Genomic DNA, 22,602 nt, shown 5'->3' with positions numbered 1-22,602 from the left:
TCTGTTTCTTCTAGAACAATGGCTGAGGGTTGTTAACCCCCTCTTCTTTTTGTGCTGCTCTCCAAGTTGCCAGCTGGAGTGGCCTAACTCTGAAGCTGGTTGAAATATTTCTCAGCTTCTCTTCTCACCAGTACGAGGTCAGATGAAGTTGTTCTGTCAGTTGGAGTTTTGTTTGCACAGACAAGATCGGTGTACTTCCAGGATAGAGTTGTTGGAATGAGGGTTGTAAAACAACCCAAATTTGCCTACAGGCTGATTAGCAACCCCACCAGAATTATATTCCTATATACAAAAAAAACAAGCCACTCAGAAAGTCAAGTGTTGTATGTTTTCTCTCATATGTGGAAGCTACAGAGAAAAAAGCAAAAAATAAATAAATAAAAATAAAAAGATCTCATGAAAACAGAAGGGAGATAGGCAGAACATAAGGTAGTTTTGGAGAGGGGAGGTTCAAGAAATTAAATTGATTTATGTTATGTGCATGTACAAATATGTCATAACGAATCCCACTACAATGCATAATTACAATGTATAATATAATGCATTATAATATGTAATTATAATGCACAAATAAAATATTTTTTAAAAAGAAGCTACTTCCCCTGCCTGAAATGTTGTTGCAAAATTTAAATGATAGTAAGAATTAAATAAATATATCCCTTTCTTTTCGTTCTTTCTAGGTAGAAAGGTTAATAATTTAGAAGTAGAAAAACATAGAGTTCATTTGTTATTTGTTTCACAGATTACGAGATGACACAGCACCTTCCAACACTGTAAGATAAGTTTATTTTGTTTTAATGTTACAAAAACATATATTTATTGTCAATATCACCAAAAGATAAATACTTTTTCCATAATTTAGAGTATTACCAAAACACAAGAGCCATAAAAATTATCTCCAAAATTTTGATGACAGCTGCTGCCAAATGAAGTATTTAATATACCTTCAGCTGTAAGGATCTGTAAACCGAAAAGTTTTGGCATCTGGCATGTTATACAGGTGGTTCTGTAGCTGTTTAGAACGTCTTGCTTCTAGTCGGAGCTGTCTAGTTCTCTCCTTCATAGTTTCTTGCTCTGCTATTTTTTCTATGCGTTTCCTTCTTAGCCATCTATAAAAAAGGCATTATCAAATTTGGCGCACATCCCCTAAATTCACTTTTCACACTCTAAGGTTAGGAAAATATTTTTCACATTGAAATAATGTTACAACACAAATTATTAAATTATTAAGAGAAAAATTTCAGGCTTATACCTGAAATTCAAGAAGGCATAGTTAATTAAGTCTGTCTTATGATGAAACTGCCAACTTGATTGTTTGTTAGTAATAAACAATGTTTTACAAGTGCTTTAAGTCCTACCCTCTTTTAAGAATATTGTTTTCTAAGCAAATAACTTTGATAGATCCCAAGTAACATGTTCTTTGTACTTAGCTATATTCTAAAATGTTACTTAGCCAGGTTAGAAATACTAGCATGATTCAAAAGCAGTGCCTCACTCTTCTTGATAGGGAAATTATAGAGCTCTTGCTGTTCAATGCATAAAATAAGTTCTTCCTTAGAATATAAAAATAAGACTAAGCATAAACACATCAAAACAGGTTAAGGAAGAGTCCACATTCTAAATAATCTAGTCAATAAAACAAATCTAGTGTGCTTTGTTACTTTAAATAACATCAAAAACTATTATATACACATATAGCTAGTATATAATTATGTATGTGGCATGTGAGCAGGCCTATACATCTATACATACATATAGTTCTTTTCACATATAGCTAGTATATAATTATGTATGTGGCATGTGAGCAGGCCTATACATCTATACATACATATAGTTCTTTTCATATATGAACCTAAATAACTAAACTATTAGAATTAAAAGAACTTAAGAAAAATCATAATTTTCTAAGAACTTGAATTGGATATGAGTTGAAGTAAGTGGCCTCTAAGTCATTTATGTGTCACTTGGGGAAAAAATGGATATGGGTTGGATATTAGATGCGATCATTAATAAAATAAGCAGAGTGAACAACAATACATTCAGTATGACTCAATATTTTAAAATTATATGTAGAGAAAAATACCTGGAAGATATGTATTCTAATGCTAACAGTCATGATTTCTGTGTGATGAACATGTAAATAGCTTCTGTTTACTCAATTGACATTTATTGTTTCTTTTATAATAAAAAGTTATGAAAAAGAAAAAAAAAATGAACTTCAAATAAGTCGACTCAATACTTACTAGTCCCTATTTTCCCCAAGGCTTGCTAGCAAAATTATGAAACCGGGTCTGTATTTTTAGAATTAGTGAGGTAATACAGTTTTACCCAGATAACTGGAAAGAAATCAGGTTAGCCTTAAAAATGAAAAAGAAAAAAATCAAGCCATGTCTTGAACTTACTGTTTAAAAGCTCTTTCACGGCCTTCTGTTCCTTTAAGGAAGAATAAGCATTCCTCTTGTTTTCTTAGTTCTTCTGTCTTCCTTTCTTTCACCTGCTCTTCATGTTTTTTCTTAAGCCACAATCGAAAAGCTTCTTGTGGATCTCTGCTTTCCTGCTGATTAGAAAACAGACTTTAATTAATTTAGAGAAACCAAAACTACCTTCTGAGGCCCTGTCTTATGTGACCCTACAAGAACACACTGCCCGATCATCCATTTTTCATAACAGCACCAACCTCATCACCTGCATTCCAAGTATGCAGACCACCTCACCCTTGAATCAGCAATGCCGATTACCCTTCTGTCAGGAAATTCAACACTGAACTCAATGCCATCTGTTTTCTTTCAGAAATCTTATTGAGAGCATTGGGGATGTAGTTCATTGGTAGACCACTTACCTAGCATCTGTAAGCTCCCAAGTTGTATCCCAGAACCAAAAACAAAAGACAACACAAAACCACACATAAAAAAGGCTTACTGATTAAAAGTTGTGATTTTCAAAAGTTGGCCCCTTTGTCAAAATAATTTTGCACAAACACATACAACAAAGAACTGAAGAAAGGCTGGGTACAGGAAGTGAGTGGAGTTGAGGTGTGAGGGGCAGTTTCTAAAGGAGCTGATGGAAAATGGTGTATGCTATATGATCTAACACTTGTGCCATCCATCTTTTTATTAAAACTCAGCTTTTTTAAGTTTTAAGAATATCTGTCAGAATGTACTTAACTGCTAAGCCCATCTTCAGAACTGTAATTACTATCATGGAGGGTAGCATCAGGATTTTAGCTTCAGAGAATTTTCCAAAGTTGATAAAGCTCTCATTTAGGGGGAAAAAGGGAGAGGAAAGGGACGTATTTGGAACTCTCTAGCCTGGGAAAAAGTATGACTTTATTATGTGGACACCTAGCTAGAACACAAAAGGAAAGATGCACTCATCTAATGCTTGCCTCAAATGGGAGTTCTATGACAGACCTTTCCTCCATCTTACCTTTTCTCTTATCTGTAACCAACATTGGCAAGTACACTCCCATCTAATTTATAAGATTTATGTAATTCAGGATCTTGGATACATGAATGAACTTTAAGGAGAAAACATCTGGATCTAAAGGATGACTACTGAACACCTGGAAGGTTGGGAATAACTGGAGATAACACGAGGTGCATATGCTCTGGAATTGTGGATCAGAAGAGTCTAGCATTCAGGGATGTATGGGAATGATGGGTACTCCTGTTCTTTCATTCATTTGACAGGTATTTATAAAATATTTACTACATGGCAGGCATATAGGTATGGAGTTTCATAAGCAAAAACAAGGTTCCCTCTCTTATACATTCTATGCCTGCTCTGTACTACAGTAGCCACTTGTCATGAGGCTATTTAAATTATATTTAAAATTCATACCAAGTGTGGTGGCATACATCTGTAGCCCCAGCTACTCAGGAAGCTCAGGCAGGGAGATCCCTTGAGCCCAAAAGTTTGAGGTTAGCCTGAGCAACACAGCAAAGACCCTATTTAAAAAACAAAAAACCTAAAATTCAATACCTCAGTCACACTGGCTACATTTGAGTGCTCAATGGTCATGTATGGCTAGTGGCTACTGTATTGGACTGCACAGATACAGAACATGTCCATCATTTTATAAAGTTCTCTTGGTCTATATTATTCTATGTTAAGAGAAAAATCACTGATTGATGATAGATATATTGGATTCCTCCAGAGAAGTACAAGAAAGAGAGAGTAATAAAGGGAAAGGGAAAGAGAAAGGATGTTATTTAAAGAGAAAGAGGGAGGAAGTTTTGGGTTATCTGGGAAAAAAATATTTCAAGCATTATTAACAGTAAGAGCAAAGAACCTGAGAAGGGATTGTGTTTGGCATGTTCAATAAGTAGCAAAGGAGTCAAAGTGAAGCTGTAGCAAAGTGGCTGAAGAGCAGAAGATGAAGTAGGGAAGTAGCCTCAATCAGGTAAAGTACAACCTTGCAGGGCATGGTAGGAACTCTGGATTTTATTTTGAGATGAGAAGCCATTAGCGATTTCTGAGCATCCATGACAATCTTCCACATTTTAGAAGGATCATTCTGGCTGCCATGTGGAAAACACTGGGCAAGGGAGAGGCAAAGTACAAAAAGGGAACTGGTTATTATTTCATAGCAGTCTAGCCAATAGAAAATAGTGCTGTGGATTAGGGTAGTGGAATTTAGGATATACTTTGAAAGTAGAACCAACAAAATGTGCTCAGAGATTAGATTTTAAGTGTTGTGTTATGCTGTAAATGATTTTTGAAAAAAATTGTTCCAGGCTTTTTCTTATTTTATGAATCTAATATAAAATCAAATTTATATTTGAGACTTGATTCTACTTTTCCAGCAGAGGGCCCAAAGGATGGCATGATACAGCTCTGTAAAGAAATGTACTTCCTTAGGATTTCCTTTCATTGGCGGCACAGTTCCAAGTACTCACTCTCTTCATGAACATCAGCTAAAAACTGTTATATATATATACATATATATATATATTTAAAAAAAAAAAAAGGCCAGGAAAAAAAACAAAAAACAAAAAGCAAAACAAAACCATTGGATTCATACACAGGTGACCAAGTGGAGGCAAGGAAATCCTAAGGAAGTACATTTCTTTACAGAGCTGTGTCATGCCATCCTTTGGGCCCTCTGCTGGAAAAGTAGAATCAAGTCTCAAATAATTGCCTTTTTAATTGTATCCTCTAGTATTATAGATGTAGGACAGTACTGTATCATACTCTGTGAATGTGAAACCTCTTGTACCTGCTTTATCATACGTAGTAGTGACTGTGCTTTATCAGAGCTGTTTTTAATGATGTTACTCTAGAATGTTTTCTTTTCAGATGATGATTGAGAAGCTAATAAAAAAAAAAGGTGCCAGATATCACAACAGTAACAGAATTTTGCTGTTTTCTTGGGTTTTGTTTTGTTTTTGTTTTTTTACCCCCCCGCCCCTTTTTTTAATGGAGTGTGCTGGATGTCTCTATAATTTTGTTCAGATGACTGCAGAACCTGGAAAAGCTGTTGCTGCTATTGATGCATAACATACTGTTGTTGGTCTTTTTATATAAATATAAATATATATACATATATATATAATTTGAATTTTTGGAAACTTTAGCTGTGCTGTCAACTTTGGAAAAAGTATCACAGTTTACCGTGTTGAGTTGGCATTGTACAGAAATTAACAGCCATATTGGTCTAGAAACGTTAAACTTAATTTTTTTCCATTTGTACAGGGGTAACGCACTGTATTAAATATGTAAGTTCTTATCTACATGGGTTTGATTACAGAAACTAATAAAGTATTCTCTAAATAATGAAAAAAAAATTTATACATTGCAAAAAAAAGAAAAAGGAAAATGCAGCTAACTTCCCAAAAAACTAGTTGATATAATGCACAAAGAATTCCTAAATGTCAAAAGAAAAGGATCAATACTACTAATAGAAAGCTAGCAAAGAATTTTTCTATGAAAAGAAAGTTCAAACAGCATGTGTATGTGTCAGTCTTATAATAATAATAAAATCAGACAGCATTTCCTACTGACAAAGTTAGTAAAGATAAAAAACACTGGAAAGCACACTTCTTAATGAGGGTGTGGGATATAGAAACTCTCACGCACCATCAATGACAGTATAAGTAGTTCATCTATGAGAAACAACTTGTCAAATTTTTAAAAAGAAATACCCAGCAATACTATCTCCTCAAATGTAATCCTCCATTTAAACTGTTATATTTGAAAATTAACATGTATCCATTGATAATTGCTTATAGGATTTTTTAATACCAAAAAATTAAAAAATCTGCAATGTTAATAAACAGAGGAATGATTAAGTAAACTGTGATCTATCCACATAACGAAAGACTGGAAAATCTCCATCTACATACCAATACGAAATCACCTCTAAGATTCATTCAGTGAAAATCAAAAGTACACATTAGTGGATAGAATTCGGGTTCACATCCACATATGTCACGTTTATTTATATCTATAATTTATATATATATATTTATTTATATCATTCATATATACATAGATGAATGATAATACTCCTGGAAAAGCACAAAACATTGCCGATTCTGGTTGCTACTGGAAAGGGGGAATTTATTAGCTGGGGAAGGCAGGAAAAAGAATTCTTGGTACATTTTAACTTTTGACTTATATTGTATTGTCTATAGCCACATTACCCTGAATGTGCCCGATCTCATCTGAATCATATTGTATTGTTTGCAGTATTTATTGAACATAAACTGACTATTTTTAAAATGTTGCTTGTAAGAGCTTTTCAAAAGTTTTCATTTAAAATAATGGGCATGATAAACTCAGATGAACCAAAAAATGGGTATAAAAAGGCACATAAATCCCAAGCCCCTCATCTTCCTGAAAGGAAATCTGAATCTTTTTCATTACATTAATTTTACATTTTTAAAATGTAAGGTAAATCAAATTGCAACTAAAAGTCTAGCATCAAAATTATATATATATAAAGTAATAGCAAATAACTTTCTACACTGGGGGGAATCAGAAGATAAATATATTAAAAAGAAATATGAAAACAAAGAATTATAAAGATTAAATATGAATAATAAGAGTAATGGATAAAATATCTAAGAAATGAAAACAAAAGACTATGAATTTGAAATTTCTACATCCGGTCATGAATGGAGTAACTGATATCAGACCCCTTTTTCACCTTAATCAGCTGAAAAACCAGAAAAAAAAAATGCAGCAGCTGTGACTATTGACATAAATAAAAATACATGCTAGGGCTGTGGTTGTAGCTCAGTGGTAGAGTGCTTGCCTGGCATGTGCACTGGGTTAGATCCTCAGCACCACATAAAAATAAGTAAAATAAAGGTCCATTGACAACTAAAAAATATTTTTAAAAAATAAAAAAAACACATGCTAGAGCCCAATGTTCACCTGGCTTTTTACTTTCTTGTCCATAATATAGGAAAAGGGAGGCATGGCATAGTGCAGTTAATAGTCTCATTGGTTTCACAAAGCAGAGATGGGAACTTGGGGCATTTAGGACCTGACTCACCAGGTCAGGGCATTAGAAGAAAGGAGTCATGCAGAGGAGAGCTCAAAAAGACTTATAGGGGCTTCTCCTTGGCCTTAGCAAGGAATGGGCTGTGCATGTGTAAAACAAGGATCTATAAGTTCTAGCAGAGAGCTACAAGTGATGAAGATACCAGGAGTCACAAGTTCTGTGAGTCATTAGAGTCCAAGTTCAACAGAGTGGGGATACCTCACTGAATATTTTGGTCAACCACTTACAACTAAAAAGGACATGCTTTGGGAGTAAGGACTATGCTTTAAGATTAAGAACGAAACCAAACAGACCAAACATAGCAAAGCATAAAACCAAGTCTGACAGGATAAAGAGCATTCAATATTAACTTCCTACTGGAACAAAATCAAATACCTTTTAAAATAAAATAATGTAATCCAGACTCCCTACAAGTAAAGGTCTACAGAATATATTACACAATTAAAAAAAAAACATTGGACGTTAAGAAGAAACAAAGTGTGTGATCCTTGATCCAGAAAAGAGACCATCAACAGAACCAGATTACGAGAAGATACAGATACAAGGACTTTAAAACAGGTCTAACAATTTTAGGAAGTTTTAAAAATATGAAATAAATAATGTACAGATAAGGAATTTCATTGAAGAACTAGAAACTTAAGAAAACAAAACAAGTCAGAAAAACACCTAAATCCCCCGAGTAGTCTTAATAAGTGTAGAGGAAACTACAGAAGGAAGTGTCAGCACCTGAAGATGAATGAATAAAATTTATGCAAATCAAATAAAAAAGTTTTTTAAAAAATAAACATAAATTTATTAATAATGTGAGGTAATGAAAGCATCCTATCACATGTAAAACTGGATTTCCAAAAGGAGAGAAAAAAGGTGGTGCAAAAGAAAATTTCCAAGAAATAGTAGCCATAAATTCCCCAAATATGGTGTAAAACATTGACATACAGATACAAGGAGCTCAGCAAAACCCAAGTCAGGTTGATTCAAAGAAAATCATACATCTAATAAATTTTTGAAAACGAAAGCCACAAAATTTTTAAAGCAACAACAGAAAAAGACACACTGTATACACAGGAACAAGAACAATATAGGAATGATGCTTAACTTCTGGTTAGAAACAATGAAGGTCAGAAAACAACTGAACACCATCTTTAAAGTGCTAAAAGGTTAAAAAAAAAAAGTCATCCCAAAATTACATAATAAAATAAGCATTAAAAATTATATATTTTGATACATTCAGTGTAAATATTATGAGCCTTAGATTAATGATTTTTAAAACAATGCTGAGACACAGCTAAAAAGCCTCTAAGAAAATGTAACATTTTAAAAACATTTGACTAATCCATAATGTTTTAGTCAGATTTTTCACTATTGTGCCTCAAAGACCCAACAGACCAACTGTAGTGGAAGAAAAGTTTATTCAGAGGCTCATGGTTTCAGAGATCTCTGTCCATACAGAGCAGGAACATTCCTCAGGGCTAAAGGTGAGGCAGAACACCATGGCAGGAGAGTGTGGTGAAGGAAGCAGCTCACATGGCGATCAGGAAGGAGACAGAGAGGACTCCCACTCTCCAGATACAAGTATACACCCCAAAGCCACGGCCCAACGTCCACCTCCTCCAGCCACACTCTACCACTTCAGTTAATCCCTGTTGGGGGATGAATTCCCTGACTGGGTTAAGACTCTCACAACACAATCACTTCTCCTCTGAACCTTCTTGCATTGTCTCACGCATAAGCTTTTGGGGGATACCTCACATCCAAACCATAACACATAGGAAGGCAAAAAAGGATGAATAATGGGCTTCAAAAGACAGGGAACAGGGCTGGGAATGAAGCTTAGTGGTAGAATGTTTGCCTAGAATGTCTGAGGCTCTGGGTTTGAAACCCAGCATGAAGGGGAGGAAGAAGAGAAGCAGGATGATGAGAAGGAGAAGCAGCAGGAGGAAGAGGAGGAGGAGAAAGAGGAAGAAGAGAAGAAAAAAAAAATAGAAACAAATAGCTAATAACAGAATGGTAGACCTAAAACCTACAATATCAATAATTAAGTACAAATTAACTCCAACTAAAAGAAGTAGATTTCTGGATCCAAATTTATGCTGTCTGCTTGAATCATTCTCTAAATACAAAGCCACTTGGTATGGCTTCAGTGACATCAGACAAAACTTCCTTCTAAGAAAAGATGGGCATTTCGTAATGAAAGAAGGTCATTTATCAGGAAGACAGAAAACCCTAAGTGCATATATATATATATATATATATATATACACACACACACACACACACACACACACACACACACACACAATCCTTTAAAACAAGTGAAGCAAAGTTAAACAGAACTGAGATAAAGACTAGAAAACAATGATAAGTTGGTAGTGTTAACACCACTTTCTCAGTAATTCACAGAACAAATGGGGGGAAACAGAATGTGGAAGCTTTTAACATCACCATTAACCAACTCCATCATATTGATATTATTATAACCCTACATCCAAAGGCATAAAATACAAGGTAGGTAAATGATCATGGAAAGTTCACCTAGATATGCATATATTACTGAGCAAAGGAAACAAATTTCATTGCAAAAGAAAGATATTTTTAGCTATTTCTCCAAAAAATATCTTTAGCTACTTTTACTAAAATGGCAATAAAAATTCTATCACCTAAAATCTTTCTTTCATCTGATATAAAAAAGATCATTCAACAATATGCTGAAAATATGTTCTGAAGACTATGACTCACATTATATATAATGCCTCATAGCAATAATAAACAAAATGCACTTACTTATCACAATGTTATAATAAGCCAAATTAATCAACTACCAAAGCTTTAGTAGGGAGGAAGGTCATAAAAGTACTTCAGAAATCTCATTAAAGTCAGTTTTTTAGATAGACATGCAATGTATTGAAAAAATTTTAAATTTTTAAAAATTTTTAAAAATTTCTTAAAGTAACTACAAAGGAAAATATAACCATGATGTATTCTTACATAAAATTATTTGAAATAAATTATTTGATATGGTCCATGTTTTGAAAATGATATTTAAGGTTATGATTTCCGTAAATAAATAGAGTACAAAAAAAAAAAAAGGAACACTGAAGTATACATTGATTTTTACAAATACCTAATAAGAATTACATTAGGCTGAATACCCTGAGGCCTGAAGGCCCATCAGCCTGGAAACTAGCAGCAGTACAGGCACAGCTGTGTTTTTCGTGATCAGTGATTGGGAAACACAGGTTCCTCTTGTCTTCTATACCCTTAACCCTTACAGCAATGTGCTGTGATTCTTCCAATTCTTACTTCCTTCCCTCCCTCATAAACCTTGCTAGTGTGCTCTCTGTAATCTATTCAACAATATAAAAACTTCTTAACATCCTCTATCCTCCTGACCCACTAAGAGGGCCCTGGCCTTAAATCCCCTACTAATGCAAAGCCTGACTTGCCCCCAAGGAACAGCTTCTTCTCTCAAATAGAACCTATATATTATATATAGTCCACACTTAAAGGACTTCAGAGGGTACACAAAGATCCCCACAAACTATCCCATTTTTGAAATCAAGTCTCCCCATTCAGATCTTCAGTCTCAAAACCTCTCCTGATCACTACACAATCTTCCCTATTTAATCTATAATCTACAATACAATATCACTTGAATGTTTTGTAGGTACCTCAAACTCAACAACTGAAAAACTGAAATAATTTCCCATATCAGTATCTTCTTTACTGTTCCAGAGAAGCATCAAAGGGTGTTTAATAAATGGATACAGCAGGTGCACTTATAATATTCTTTTGAGAGTTTATTATAAACCAGTCCCATAAGTCACAAGGAAGTAAAAGGACTATATCCAGTCTTATGGGAAACAGGGAGCTGAGGAGGACCAAGTAAGTCTAGGGACTTGGGGGTGCATTCCCAGGGAAGGGGGGTCCTGTAAGGGAATCCAAACAATCTGATGAGACTCCAAGAAAGCATAACAAACAAACATCCCTGGGGAATCGGGCTCACATCTCTGTGGGGCTACTTCCATAACTCTGTGGCCACCATCAAAGAAGGGCTCAAATCCCTGGGGGATTCTAGGAGGTGGGCCCTTTGTGCCTGAAGGGGGTGTCCCTGGGCCCACAGGTGGGGGAGGACCCACCAGGACCCCCTCTGCAGGTCTGTCCCAAATAAACCTGTGTTACTGTTGAGCAGCCTCTCCTCTCTATTTCCTTCCCTTGGTTCTTTCCCTACAATCACGTAGTCTCTAGCCTCTCTCTCCTTCTGAGATGGTTACAAGATGGAGCTGAAAGTTCCAAGCCTCTAGTCATGGTTTAGTCTTTCTCTCCCAGTCCTACCCAGGAACCAGCAAGTTACCTCATTAGACAGGAATGTCTATGGGATTAAGAGTTCCCTGTCAGAACAGGAGTCAAAGACCAAATATTAGAATAAAAGACACACCTAGTACCCCTACTGTTCAGGAAATTACAAGTGTTTTGGGAGCTCTGTGCCAAAAACCAGGGGTAAAGACCACAATATGCGTAATTATTTTTATTTTACAAACATATATAAGTCCATGCTTGTAGAGAAGCATGTATATTATTATTTGAAAACAAAAAGATGAACCACATATACTGTTAAGTATGATGTGGGAAACATTTACTCTTAACGTACTGTTGGAGGGACTATAAATTGGTAGAACAATTTGAAGTAAATTTTACATAGTTAACCAAAAATTTTACTCTGAACATTCAAGAGCCATCAATTCTACTCTTAAAAGATGTTTCCCAGTAGAATGTACATCTTCTCTGTAGCACTGTTAATGGCACAATATTGGAACCTACCTAAACACTGACAAATGAGGAATGGCTTAATAAATTAACAGTGGAATACCACATATCTCTTTGAAAAGGAAAAAGAGATCTAAATGTAATAGCCTAGAAAGATATTCATGACGAAGTGAAAATAAACTACACCATAAAATTTTGGTCAAGTAAATAAACAAACATAAATAAGATGGATTTGTATCACATTGTCAAAAATGGCTATCATTGTGAGGTGAACCTGGAAGAGCTAAGAACTAAATTTTCATTTTTTACTTTTTATTTACTTATTTCAAAGTAGTGAGGATATGGGTTTTTTTAAACTTTTTCTTGGATTTTTTGTTTAAAATTTTTACAATTTAAATAATTCAGTGTCTTTGCTAGTTTTTATATAAGATTTCCATATGTCTACTTTAAAGTAAGACTAGTCTGAGAGAGAATTTATTTTTGCTTCATTTGAATAGTAAAGCTACACTATCTTGAAAAAATGAACTGGTATTTTCTGTTTTCCTGGGCTATGAACATTTCTGTTTGTTGGGTGGTTATTTGCTTGAGGTGCTGAGGATTGAACCCAGGCTTCACAAGCAAGGCAAGTGTTCTACCACTGAGCTATACTCCTAGCCATTATATTTTCATTGTGAAAAAGGGTTGCTAAATTGCCCAGACTGACCTCAAACTTGTGGTCCGCCTGTCTCAACCTTCTGTCTCAATCCCAAGTAGCTGGGATTACTGGTGTGTGCCACTGTGCCCAACTATGAAAGTTTGAATAAAATAGGAATCATTTTATTTTTATAGTTTCTTAGAACCTAATTATAAAGTCGTCTGCACGTTCCAACTTTTGCAGATCTTTCACTATTCTTCTAGGTCTTCCACAGGTTCTTAGTCTTATTCAGACTCCCTTCTTGTAAACAAGATTGGTTTTCACATCTGGGTGAACATGCTTTCCATAAAGAAGTTTTACTTACTCTACTGTTCATATCTTCAATTTGCTTTGCTCGTTGAATTCTCCTCATTTCTAGAACCTGCTCTCTTTTCTTTTGCAACCATGCTTTAAATACCATGTCATTCTCTTTTCTCTTTTCTTTCTCTTCTTCTATTTTCCGCTGTTCTTCCTAGTGGAAAGTATATGAAAATACATTAATAAAATTGTATGAGTTGTCAGAATGGAGAGAGATATTTTGATATCTAAACTTAGGATTCTCTGCCCCTGAAACTTTCCTTCTGAAAATTGCACCTTCTTAAAAAACAGAACTTCAAATATTCTTAGAGGAGAAATAGATAAGTTAAACTGTAAAGTCTATAATTACATAGAGATGATTACAGAGATGATTTTAGAAGTACTTTGGATCTCTCTTCTATGCAATTTTCCATCAAATTGCAGTTATGCAAAAGGAAAACCACACTCTAGAAGCAATATAATATCTTAATTTATATATTTGTATACAATTATGTGGGTATATGTTAATATGTAATACATATTAATGTGTACAATTTATAATGTTTTACGTTATTTTTAAATGTATTGTGATGAATAGTATTGTACCTATGAAAGGAAATGCCATAATCATTTCGAGAAGATACCAGTACACAGTTAAGACATGACATGCTCTCTGGGTCTTGCTTTAAAAATACAAGGAAAGAGGAGGAGGTGAATTAAATATGCCAAAATCACAATGACTTGAATCTGAGTGATGGGGATACAGAATAAATAACTGCCTTTATAGGTGTTTGAAACTTTTTATTAAAATGTTTAAAAATGTTTTTCAAGTAGTTTATGTTCAAAACATAACTTTTTTGCTAGCAGAAAGATATTTAGACATTGGGTTAATGATCAAGAATAAAGTGATAGGGGCTGGGAATATAGCTCAGTTGGTAAAGTGCTTGCCTTACAAGCACAGGGCCCTGGGTTCGATCCCCAGCACCAAAAAAAAAAAAAAAAAAGAATAAAGTGAGTTTTTTATCCAAATTATTCAGTTGATGTTATAAAAAGGAGTTACTTACACTTGAAGGGGGATGCTGAAATCAGTTGTTTAGAGCTATAAAACAGTAACCAAGACCAAAATAGCAGAGCACAGTTGAAACAGCTCCAGGCTAGGAGTCAGGCCTAGGTAACAATCCACCACACTGGCTTGGGCACGGTGCTGAACTTCAGCCTCCTTATGCTTGTCTATAAAATGGAGCTGCAGCAAGAAGTTCTTATGTCTCCTCCAGTTCTAAATTTTATCACTTAAACAAACTAAATTATTCAAGTCCATGATTAAATTATCCTCAAATAATGGAATTCAATGTGTTTTTCTTACATTTTGTCAAACTACCAAACTCTTCTAATTCCTTTTGATTGAACAAAAGAAAGGCAGTAAAGCAAAAATCTGACTAAACAACGTAATATATCTTTGGAAATATCTATATACTATTTTCTGTGCCCTAAAGTAGCCTACATTACATAAAATGTCAATTTATTAAAGATTACATTTTAAACTTGCTCATACATTTTCTCCCCCCCACCCCACCCTCAAAAAGGACTTTGGATTCCCCACGTGAACACACACAATATAACAGGATTATCTTTCCGAAGGGCTTATTTAGGTACACTACACAGGCGCCATCGGTCACACCACTGCCAAGGGGAGCACTGCAATGAAGCTCTCAGGTTAGAAGACAGCGTAGCAGCCCAAACAAGCAAGCTCTGGGTGTAAGAAAAGCCATGCTTTCTCCTGAAACCAACTAAGACTGTTTAAAAGTCTTAGCAAAGCACTTCAAGAGCATGTCTTGACCAAAGGGAAATTTAGTTATGAGGATCCTAACACAACAAAAGTGGATCCCAGAACAAGTATGTGTGACATCTGGAAAAGAGAACTACCCATCACATATGCAGGTTAAAGTTCACCATCAGGTCACTGGTGAAAGGGAGCTGAAGTCTATATAAAACCCCGTCATGATTCTTATAAAAATACGCACACAGATGTGTTTGTGTATAGCAAACAATTATTCAGTCCTCAACAAATTCTTCTCCATTGTCTTGAAGTTCTGATACTTTCAACTATTGTTTTATACCTGAATCATGTAAACCGGGTTTGACTGTTGAGTTCGGATTTTAGTGGCCAAGTGAGCAAAGCTCTGTAAGCACATGCCCTTCCGTGCTCCTGCCTGAGTCTCACATTCTGACAAATGCATTTTCATTTTTTCAGCTAATGTGAATTCCTGATCTAAATGTCAGAAATTTCCCTGATAATTTCTCACATGAAATTGAAAACACACCGTTTCTCAATGGATGCCAGAGAACTTGAACTTTGATTCCAACTTTACTACTAAAAAGTTGAGTGATTTTGGTCAAGTACAGTGTTCTTTTTATCTGTAAAATGATCATTAAGGTCCCTTCTAATTGTAAAATTTATCAGGCTATGATTTTGTTGAGATTTGGTATTTACTATTGGATTATTAAGTATCCCATTAGTCAAGAATTAGAGCACTGATATAATTTAGAGAAAACTCACCAGTTTAAGTACCTGGAATTTTCAATTATAAATATATAGATTTTCACTTAAGAGCAAAATCAAAAATCAAATATTTAATTTAAGATTCCATCCAGAATTTTGGGGATATTTTAAGCTCTACTTTTTCCCCCTTTTCTTTTCAATGTCTGGAACCAAACCCAAGGCCACTGTGCATGTTAGGCAAGCACTCTACCATGGAGCTACACCCTCCAGCCTAGGCTCTCTTCTTTATCCAAAACCAACATCAAGGGGTGGTAGATTAGAAGATACACAAAACACACACACATAAGAGAATCACAATCCAAGTCTACCTGTTGCCTGCCAAACCCCAACAACTCTGTGCCTTCATTTTTCCATCTGACATCTGTTTTCCTTTTATCTCATATCAAAGTTACTTTTAGCAGTCACAACTTCTCTGAGTCTCACCTTTAAATCAAAGAACTGAAAGAAGTCATCACTGAGATCTCCTCTGCCTCTCATACAGATGATTCTGTGTTTTGTGATGCTTATGAAAAAGGATCAAGGTAATCAGAGTGCTTGTTTCATAAATACACATTCTTAACACTTAACAATGAAAAATAAGCAAAATCGCCAATACTTTGAACAATGATTTCAGTTCCTACTGCTTTTTTAAAACATGGAAATATACTCTATTTTCAATATAATGTCCACTTGTATCCTTACCTCTTTCTTTAGCTTTTCTCTCTTTTGTTCTAGCTGTCTTTGGAGTTCTTTCTGTCGAGGGGAAAGACAGTATGTTGAGGTCACTGAAGATGTATTTGCAGATTGTGTCCGGTGGTGAGATTTTCCATTTCCTTTACTTCTGTCTGAGTTGGAGGCAAAGCTTGGACAAGTCTTGGGGTTGGGTGGTGGCTGAGGGACATAAGCCAATGGCTCTCCTGCTGAGTGAGTGACAGCATGAATCTTTACTGCAGGCTCTTCTTTCTTGACACTATTGACAGAGGAATTGGGAGATCTGAGTAACAACTGCGGAGGAGGTTCATTTTCTGTACTATTGATATTATTAATGGGGGGCAAAAACCCCTGACTCTCTATGTCTTGTAAATTCAGAAGTTCGAACTTCCCATCTCTCTCTACCAGTATCTTCCTATCTTTGCTCTCGTCACAGCTTCCATCAGTAAGTGACAGCAGCACACTTTCTGACCCTAACTCATTGGAAATATACAACTGTGAGAGTTTTCCACACGTATTTTCATTTTCAAAATAAGTTTTGTACATATCATTGTCTTCTAGTGGAGGAACTTCCAAATCAACTAATTTGTCCTTAAACTTAAGTTTCCTCTCCCTTTTATAGTTCACAGGTTCTTGATTCTGTAGAAGTTTGTTAGCTTGTATAATTTTCTCCATTATGTATCTCCTTACTTCCTCATCCTCTTCCTCCTCCAGGTCTTTCTGGCTTTCTAGTTTGGAATCCTGGAAAGAGTTTTCACTATCTGAATCTGATATAGGGTCCAAAGGCTGAATACTTGGTACAGAAATGAAATCATTTCTTCTTGGTGAAACCTCATCCTTCAAGGATGTGTCAGGATCAGAAAGCTGTTTGATGTGTTCTACTTCTGTTTCATTCTCTTTTGCTTCCTCGTTAACATTCTCTTCTTTCTTGCAAACCATCTAAAAAAAGGATATGAGGTTCTATTTTTTGTAAAACTGTTCATTTACTATGTGGACAATTCAAAATGGACTTTTTCTACTTCTGAATTTTATGAATGGGAACGTGCAAGTGCTTCCTGCTTGAACCACACAGACAACTCTACCGCCCTGTGTTCTGGACTCGCACCATTCCAGTCATGAGAACTTGGCTCAACCTTACCACTCCGGGTATCTCTGCCTCTACTGGTTCTGATTATTCTGTTCAAATTCATAAAGCTCCTTTTAAAAACTACCTTAGGAAAATCTTCACTTTTGATTCTGTGGTCTTTTGCAAACATTATCTACCCTGTCTTCTCCATCACTAAGAAAGCGAGATGGAACTAAGAACGTGTAAAATCTGCTTTCTTTTCCTTAACCCCCTTTAAATCAGGCCTCTTCTCTAACTACTCTGATTTTTAGCCTTCTAAAGTCACCTACTCATATCCCAGTCTCAGCTCTTTTCCTCAGTTACTTTCCCCACTTATTCTTACACGAACACATACACATAAAAATTATATAAATATGCATACACACTGTATATATGTAAAGAGAGAGAAAGAACCTATCATGATCCAGGAACTGGCTAATTTTCCTGAATTTCCCTTCTTCATCTCTCATAAATAGTATATGATCACTTTTAATGGATTCCTTTTTCCTAGAAGTGTTTTATGGTCAGTCTTTGACTCTTTTTTCTCTATGTTCCTTCCTTTAAAGAGCTAATCCAGTCTTCAAGTTTCAGATATTAGCTTAAATATTATATTTTTAAGGGATTTTCTTTATTTTTCATTGACATTAGAAGTATAACCCCATGATTTCACTCTAGAACGTAGGAACTGTGCATGCTAAGCAAGTGGGAGGTGTAAGTTTTTAGTTTTGAAGTAATACATCATGATTTTATTATTTAATAATTTAAATTATAATTTTGTAATTATTATTTTAGCTTTAAGTGTTATTTAATCCCTGTTATCTCATTGCCCCATGCCTTAGGATATAACATTTAAACACTTTATGCCTCAATTTTCTCATCTCTAGGATGGGAATAAGGTATTTTTCCAAGGTACAACAAAAACTTTTTGTGAGGTTTAGATGAGCTGATATGTCAAAATCTTCAAAAATCACAAAGCACTTTGTTAACATAATTATTATGAATATTGTTGGCAATTTATATATACCTCTATTATGTTGGTATCACTCTTTTCTTTTTCATTGATTAGCCACTCCAGGTCCTTTTCAAAATCATCTTCATATTCTCCATTGTCTTTTGATTCCGTATCTTTATTTTCATTCATTTTCTGCTTGTTAAAGAATAATGCTATAAGATTTTAAAAGATAAGGTATATGTAAGTCCACTTTAGAGGTAGAATATGGTATGGAGAGTAATACTGAAGGTAAGTTAATTAACACATATAAATGCACCTAACAGAATGTCAAAACAAACATATTTGCATATACCCTAATGAGAGACTTGCAATGGCATGACATTTCAATATGTGGATATTCCTAACAACCTTACACCACCCCACAGTTTCTGAAATGCTAATCTAGAAGGAGATTTAAAAAAGTAGATAAGAAGACTGAGGATTAGAAAAGGATTTCCACATCCCCTGCCAATCATTAAAACACTGTCCAGTCGGAGCAAATTATTTTTGGTTTGTTTGTTTTACCCACTTGCATTTGCTCATGTTCTAATAAAAATGAGTATAACGATTTCCATCCCTAATTTCTCAAACCTTCTAGTAATTCACAAGGCATATTTGTAATCTCAGAGCTTTAAAATTTTTTTTTAGTTCTAGATGGACATAATTATTTCATTTTTATGTGGGGCTGAGGATTGAGTCCAGTGCCTCACACATGCAAGGTAAACGCTCCACCACTGAGGTACAACCCCAGCCCTCAGAGATTTTTAATAAGTACCAACAAATTCTTACTATTGGTAAATGTTGATTTCCATAGAAGTATAAAATGTATTATATATAATATACATTTTTCATTTTAAAAACTTTCATACCTAATACTATCAAGAAGATAGTAACAGTAAATAGAATTTTCAGATAAAATTAAAGTTATTAATTATTCTACTTAACTAATCAACTGGAGAATTATTATTTCTTAAGTATTAGTTGTACTATAATTCATTCAGATATTTATTTCTTTTCAACTAAAAATACAAAATGAACTTTCTTAAAGAATTCAAAAGTAAGGCTTCCATAATTTTTAAATCAAATTTCAGGGCAATAATATTTTGGCCTGGAGAAACCAATCAATATTCAGAGTAAGTTTATTTAAGACTGCCTAGTTGGAGGACAGTTGAATCCCTTAAACTGTATCTACCTACCTACTAATTAGAAGTAAGGGCACAATGAATGATGCAGAATAAAGTAAAACTCAGTATAATCTGAAATAAGTAAATAATAGTACTTATTATCACAGTTACAGTGCCTTGGGATAATCAGCTCCTTTGCAGACCAGGGATCTTAAATTTATTAAGATGTTTAAGTGACATTACTTTTAGGACAAAACTTCTTTGGGACTCTTTAGTACGTTCCCTCATTTTTATAATAAACCTAGTTCTGAACTCATAAGTGGTTTCCTGAAAACCTGAGGAGTTGTGCTTTATTATTTACAAAGAATCCTACCCATGTGAAAACTCAGGTTTAAACTAAAACAGAAAAGTATAATAAATAAAAATATAAACATATTAGGTGTTATTAAATTGTATATTATACCTTAAAGAGAAAAGCCATAGTGAAGTAACTGAGCAGTAAAGGCAGCTGCATGAAATCTGAAAAGTAATCCTATTCCTGTAACTTCAAAAAAAAAAAAGGCACGCCTGGTGCCTCAAGCAAACAGAGGACACAAGCCATAAACTCTTGCCACCCAGCCCTGGTGCTTTTAAAAAACGCGCCGCAGGACACTCGACCCCGCGGATTCTCTGATCTTCCTCTCCGGAGGCGTCGGGACCGCACGCAGTGGACACGCCGGAACAGAGGCACCCTACGCGGACAAGGCCTGGCCCTCCCTTCCTCCGTCCACGGTGCGTCCTCACGTTCAGCTTAAACACCTGTCGTCGGCAGAGCTCTACGCAGGTGGCTGGGCCCCGACGCCCGCTCCCAGGAACACGCCGGGAGAGGCCGAAGTCCACTCTGGCCGAGAGGCGGACGGAGCCGGCGTGGCCCTGGGTCCGCGGCCTGGCGAGAGTGACAGCCGCACCGAGCACTCACTGGCCCGTCTTGCCTCGCTGCCTCCTAAGCACGCTTACTAAAAGCTGCCGACTGACCGAAAGGACGTCAAGGCGGCTGCCTTTAAAGGCACAGTAAGTGCGTAGGAAGCACAATGGAACGGACTCCGGTCCTGGAGCTATAGCATGGCAGGCGCCCGGCTCCCAGGGACCAAGCCGGCACCTCTCGCGGTCGGAACTTGGCGGGAAAGCGATGCGGAAAAAACTCCAGGGGCCCCCCGAGGTCCCCGCAGAAGCCGCCCCGCTGCACTGACGCCCGCCCGCCGTCTGCCCCGGGGCGCCGCGACCCGTCCCGCCCCGCTCCCCGCCCTCCAGCCCCCTCCTGCCTGGGTGAGGCGCAGCGAATGGGGTCACAGAGGTGGCCGCGGGAGTCCTCGCCTCCTGCTTCTGAGCTCTGACAGCGAGGCGACAGAGACCCCAGCACTCGCTCCCGCGGCGGCCAGGATTGGGATGCCATGGCAACGGCGCGTTTCCGCGTCCTCCATCCGGGCCTCTCTGACGTCACGGGCGGGAGGCCTGCGCAGGCGCAGGCGACACCCCGCCCCTCCCGCGGTTGCGCATCCCCGCGCGCACAAAGGACCCGCACGCCGCGGTTTCCTAGGAGACGGCCGCCGCGCCGAGCACCCTGAACTTTCGCCGTGGTCGCGGCTGGCCCCGCATGGCTGTCTCGGTGGTAACTCGTGGTAACTCGGTGTCATCGTGGGTAACTCGCTAGATAATTTACATGGACACTTTCTAGAAGTGCGTTTCCATATACCATTTGCTTCACCGTTAATCTCAAAAAGCAGTCTCGGTTTTCATTGTGTTTTTGACCCTCAACTGTTTTTTTTTCTGAATCAAAATCAAAACTTTATTTACCCAAGATGACTGTCAAAGGAAATAGGATTTTTGTTGCACCTTCAGATTTATCAAAATGATCAACTACAATTTTCTCAAATCCTCCTTTAGCGTCTTTAGGTATAAAAGGAAAACAAGGTGAATTTTAGATTGTGGCGACAGATGGCAGGAGTTCAGAACTGTCCATTCCCAGGCAGACAAGAAAGTGAAGAAGTGAAAACCATTTCCTCAGTACAATCTAGGAAGTTCAGGTAATTTTCAAATGGTTCGTTAATAGAATGTTCGTCACTGGGTATGATGGAAAGCACCTTTTCTCCAAAGAGGAGCTACATAAAATTGAATTTTTTGTATTCCCCAAATTATAGAGTAAACTAAGTTTAAGAAAAAAAATTCAGGTTAAAATGAATTACAATATTGAGTGCACTTGCTAGCCGTTGTATAGTTATTGAAGCTAATGTTTCTACTGCTTCAGGACCCAGGCCAAACACTTGAAAAAGAAAAACAAAAAAAACATTATTGTTAAAAGTTGAGCATAGTTTTTGTCTAGAAGTAGAAGTAGACCCTAGGATTCAACAATCCTTGTTTAAAATGATCAACTACAATTTTTTTCCTTTTTCCTTTGACTACTCCCACCCAAATTTGTAAATGTTTATGTAAATATTAATTGGATAAAGCAGCATTGTTTTTAATAGTCAAAAGGTGGAAACAACCTAATATCCATCAAATGAATAATGGGTAAATAAATGTGATATATATCCATTTGTCACATTCACAGGGCAGTTGTGCCAGGGTAGTGAGGTAAGTTACTGGAAAGGCCAAAGAAAGTGCCGGGAGATGACATGGGACACATAGGATTAATTGGAGAAAGCTTACAAGAGATCAGTGACTGCCCCAAGAAATGTTCAGAGGCGATAGGCTGAAGGGCACCTGTCCCTCAGAGTTTCCCCAAGGAGTGCCTGCTCTTCCTCAGGCATTTTGTCCAGTGAAAGCAGGCTGGACCAGTGAATGTATCCTCTCCACAGTTATCTTCAGGTCTTCACTCATCACCACTGAAAGAGGGTTTTATATGTCAGCTG

General features: G+C 36.5%; 1 protein-coding gene across 7 annotated transcripts; it reads right to left on the bottom strand.

Moving 5' to 3' along the window:
- Nucleotides 1-763: 763 nt before the first annotated feature.
- Nucleotides 764-21,186, bottom strand: Ccdc181 (coiled-coil domain containing 181). 7 transcript variants are annotated; one of them, XM_047521334.1, is made up of 8 exons: nt 21,016-21,186; nt 20,178-20,258; nt 18,624-18,763; nt 16,486-17,433; nt 13,273-13,419; nt 4,415-4,537; nt 2,403-2,557; nt 764-1,109 (listed from the first exon to the last, which is right to left on the bottom strand). In XM_047521334.1, exons 3-8 carry the CDS (start codon nt 18,738-18,740, stop codon nt 947-949), a joined length of 1,653 nt encoding a protein of 550 aa, XP_047377290.1. In that variant the 5' UTR covers nt 18,741-18,763; nt 20,178-20,258; nt 21,016-21,186; the 3' UTR covers nt 764-946. The 7 variants fall into 7 exon arrangements, with proteins under 7 accessions (XP_047377290.1, XP_047377291.1, XP_047377288.1 ...); XM_047521335.1 differs by having other exon boundaries at nt 20,178-20,233; XM_047521332.1 differs by having other exon boundaries at nt 18,624-18,743; nt 20,178-20,233.
- Between the last annotated feature and the right edge of the window lie 1,416 nt (nt 21,187-22,602).

The sequence above is a fragment of the Sciurus carolinensis genome, chromosome 12, assembly GCF_902686445.1.
Source record: "Sciurus carolinensis chromosome 12, mSciCar1.2, whole genome shotgun sequence".
Classification (NCBI taxonomy): domain Eukaryota; kingdom Metazoa; phylum Chordata; class Mammalia; order Rodentia; family Sciuridae; genus Sciurus; species Sciurus carolinensis.
Note: the sequence above shows the minus strand (reverse complement) of the source record. Positions and strands in the feature narration are given on the sequence as shown.

What these genes read in the sequence shown, in the direction of transcription:
- Ccdc181 (XM_047521332.1), bottom strand. Translation starts at nt 20,228, where the DNA reads ATGCAGCTGCCTTTACTGCTCAGTTACTTCACTATGGCTTTTCTCTTT. An exon ending in GAGAAAAGCTAAAGAAAGAG is followed by an intron (nt 13,420 to 16,485) that starts GTAAGGATACAA and finishes ACTTTCCACTAG; the next exon opens with GAAGAACAGCGGAAAATAGA. An exon ending in TTCCTACCATGCCCTGCAAG is followed by an intron (nt 2,558 to 4,414) that starts GTTGTACTTTAC and finishes TTTTCTAATCAG; the next exon opens with CAGGAAAGCAGAGATCCACA.